We start from the raw sequence: 3,972 nt of genomic DNA, 5'->3' as shown, positions 1-3,972 counted from the left end.
AATTGCAGGGTTCATTGATTTTTAAAAAAATATTTTTCAGGCAAAAAATCAATCAAGCAAATGATGTATTTTTTCATGATGTGGTTAGGACATTTAAAAAAAGTTTCTCTGCTGATGTGAAGTTGTGAAAACTTCATGTACGCGTCAGGATTCTCTATAGTCACAGCCAGGCACCTTGAGTTTGGACACAGTTGGCAAAGTGAACCAAGATTTCTGAGGCTACTCTTAAAATGAGCTCTTTTCACTGACGTATAATTGTGTGAGAGTGCAGGGGTGCATTTCACAAGCTTAGCCTCCCTGTTGTTCCAAATGGTGCATAATGAGCAGTAAAAGCAATAAAAAGAAGCCTTTTAGTCTGATTCTTTCAGACACCTTTCTGCAGGATGAAAGCACAAGTATTCTCTTTAATATTATTAGTTTATCTGAGCTTTTGGATAAAAACGGTGGTTTCATACCTGCAGCCTATATGCCCTTTTCTTTAACTTTGGTGTCTTCAGCTTTAGTTATTTAAACTTGCTTGAAAGCTGTGCATGAAATGCATCCCTTTTCTGTTTAATGTAATGATCTCAAACAAACCATCAAAAATAAATGCTCTGCCTTACCTCAAACCATTTTACATGAGCTCTTGTTATGTTTTTACCATTTGTGTGACCACGCACTACCCCGTTATCACGTTGTTACGTTTTATATCGCGTGCCTTCAAACTTAAAATACGTTGGGACATGTATTCACCTGTCTTTTCACTAGAGAAACAACTTCACAATTAAAATGTTACATGTAAATAAATAAAAGAACAATAATTGGGTTTAGTTCCAGCATCATTTAACATCTCATTGCAGCATCAATTTCATCAGCTACTTTGCCAAACTTACATTTAAAAACAAATTCTTTGATCAGTGATGGATTTCCAAACAATGCCAACTTAAAATAATACTATAAAAATTAAATAGACAATAATTATTAATACTAATACTATTTTTAATTAATAATAATTATAATTAATTCTAATTCTAATAATAATAATAAAAAAAGAAAAAACAACCTCTTTGTTTTTCTATGTAGTTTGCTGATGGCAATGAATCCTGGGATATCCTTGGCCGGCAGATGCAGCCTTCATTTTCAGTAATTTGTGGGCCGCATTCGTCAGTTGCATGAGAAGGAGCCCACAGTTTGGGACAGCCTTTGGTGTGGGGCGGTGATGTAAGCAGCTGACAAACGTGCACTCAGGAGGATGCAACCTCTGAATTGAGACAGAGACCCGAAACACGTGATTCCAGAAACATCACTGATGATAAAGGATGTACACTGCCCAGCCAAAAAAAAAAAGGTCCACCTGGATGTTACTATGATGTGGGGTTGCTGCAGTTGGTCAGGTCTAGGTTCAGCAACAGTATGAGCTCAAAGAATGAGGTCATCTGACCAGGTTGTTCCATCAATGTATTTTTTTTCTTCCCTGATGGCAYGGCCATATTCCAAGATGACAATGTCAGGATTCACCATTGGAACTGTGAAGGAGTGGTTCAGGGAGCACGAGACATCATTTTCACATGGATTGGCTCCACAGAGTCCATTGAGAATCTTTGGGATGTGCTGGAGAAGGCTTTGCTCAGCGCTCAGACTCTACCATCATTAATGTGAAAAGTTAATGCAGCACTGGATGGAAAWAAAYCTTGTGACATTGCAGAAGCTTATCCAAACATGACACAGAGAATGTGTGCCGTAATCAAAGCTAAAGGAGGTCCAACCAAATATTATTGTGTGATTGTGACCAGGCAGTAAATGGTCATGAAGACCACAGCAGCAAATTTTAGTTCAGTCTTAAGCTTTGATGAAAATCTTTATACGTTTTTTAAATTTCACATTAACTTTTTTGTGCTTTGAAAGTAACTGGATCTACAAGCTGAATAAATGATAAGTTTGCCACAGGCAGCACAAACATTAATTTAACCACTTATTATAAATCATAATTATATTTCATATATTATAAAAGTGGACGCATATAAAACTTAAACTGCTATTTTTTCTGCACTTTTATACCTTGTAAGACTTAAGATAAAAAGCTGCTGAGGAATTAAAAAACAAACATTGAAGCACAATGAAAATAGTCCTTCAGCCCTTCCAGAGTGAAGAAAAGTATGAGTTCTGAAAGTGCATGTGTACAATTACACATTTTTACATTTGGGAAAAAAAAAGGAAAAAAAAAACATTTTGGACAGTCTGACAGTTATAAGTAGGCATCATAATTACTGCACTGCATCACCTCCGCTCTTCTCACAGCCACATTCTCACACTCAGTGCAGATAATTACATCTCATTTGGTGAAGGGTCTCACACTATCACTATAAATATACGAATGAGTATAAWCATCTGTCTGTTTTATCCGTTTTAAGACATTTATTAGAAAAAACGTTAACGTGTATTATTATCGCAACGCTGATAATACTGAGACAGTATTTGAACTCACTAAGTGCTCTGCTACGACACTGATGAAACTCTGAGCTCTTGCTTTTTTTTTCACTTTTCCATCAGGTGTGCTCAGCCTACCTGAGGGTCTGACTCTTCACAGAGACCAGCAGCAGCAGCAGCAGCGAGCAGGGAAGAGCGGGGAGGGAAATCCCTACAGTCAGTCGGAGCTGCGTGCCGTCGAGCAGTGCTTACTGGCCACACGGGTGGGMAGCATCTCTGAACTCAGTAAGTTCAAAACATGGATCTTTATGATTTCATCACCTAATGAGTCCTGCCCTTGCAGTTTGTTTCAGATTTTTWATTCATGTTATACATGTGACCAAACTAAATGTTTTTCATCATATATATTTGTTGTTTTAGCTACATTTCTTACTGAAGGTGTTCATTTGGACGGTATAACAGAACATGATAGAGCATTTTTAATAAAGCTCAAATCATCTGCACATCAGTGTGGCCTAATCCCAGCCTATTTAACTGAATGTGAATCACTGGGAGGTTGCATTGTCACTGACAGCCATTCTGATGATCCACAGGGATTCATTAAAATGAATGAGTTTGGCTTATAAATTTGACAAGTCCTCCAAAAGTTAATTGAATATCCATCGTCTCACAGTGTACTCATTATTTAGAGAATAACGGGTGTCACGATGCTTCCTGAATGTGTTTATACAGTTCCAAGTCATTTACATGAGCTTTACGAGTCACATTTGTATTGTGGTAATGTTTTTTTTGTGTGTCATTTAGAAAACTAAAAGTGCTGATTGGGTTTTACATTGTCACACTCCAATAAAAGGAAAAGAAAAGAATTCCAGGTTCAACTCAGGACAGTGGTGGAAGAGTTGGAAGACAAGCACTGATAAAAAATCAACAGATCCACAGTGGAGATGCTCATGCAGGGGCGGTTCTAGGGGCGGGGCCACTGGGGCATTGGCCCCAGCTGAAATCTGATTGGCCCCCTGAAGTGACCCTGTCCTGTCACTCATCTGTCCTTTACCTGGGGGTGATGATGATGGATGCAGTTCCTTGTTCAAACACTAGAGGCACTAATGAGTCAAATAGTAAAGTCCAGAATGAATCAAGCTTACAGAATTCTTCTCTTCTTAAAATGTGAACAATCCTGCAAAAAGGTCTTTCAACTGACAAATGATGGCTGCATTTTCTCACATGTTGTGTGTTTGAAAATATTTTTCCTATGTACAGTAAAATCAGTGTTGTATAAAGTACCTCCAAGTGATACTTGAGTAAAAGTACAAGTATCTTATCATAAAAATACTTTGGTAAAAGTTAAAGTCTTCTCTAAAAATATTACTTGAGTAAAAATCTTAAAGTATCTGATATTTTTTGTACTTAAGTATCAAAAGTAAATTTCTGACACAAAATCTACTTAAGTATTAAAAGTAAAAGTACTGAGTAAAAATGAGCAGTTTGATTTTACAAAATGGCATTAATTGGGAGGTGACTTCTCCAAAAAACATTTTTTTCCAACGGCGTGCAGCTGTGATGGGT

The 3,972-nt window shown here is 37.2% G+C and overlaps 1 protein-coding gene across 1 annotated transcript in view; it reads left to right on the top strand.

Annotated features, from left to right (window-relative positions):
* Window positions 1-2,529: 2,529 nt before the first annotated feature.
* Window positions 2,530-3,972, top strand: part of LOC106523201 (ankyrin repeat and BTB/POZ domain-containing protein BTBD11-A) — a gene marked incomplete at its 5' end in the record, with an annotated part of 25,375 nt that continues 23,932 nt past the window's right edge. Inside the window, 1 exon segment of the mRNA XM_014016568.1 lies at window positions 2,530-2,691. Within this exon segment, the coding sequence (XP_013872022.1) occupies window positions 2,530-2,691 (162 nt within the window).

This window comes from Austrofundulus limnaeus, unplaced genomic scaffold (assembly GCF_001266775.1).
Source record: "Austrofundulus limnaeus strain Quisiro unplaced genomic scaffold, Austrofundulus_limnaeus-1.0 Scaffold147, whole genome shotgun sequence".
NCBI classification, from domain to species: domain Eukaryota; kingdom Metazoa; phylum Chordata; class Actinopteri; order Cyprinodontiformes; family Rivulidae; genus Austrofundulus; species Austrofundulus limnaeus.
This window is presented reverse-complemented; position numbering and strand designations above follow the sequence as displayed.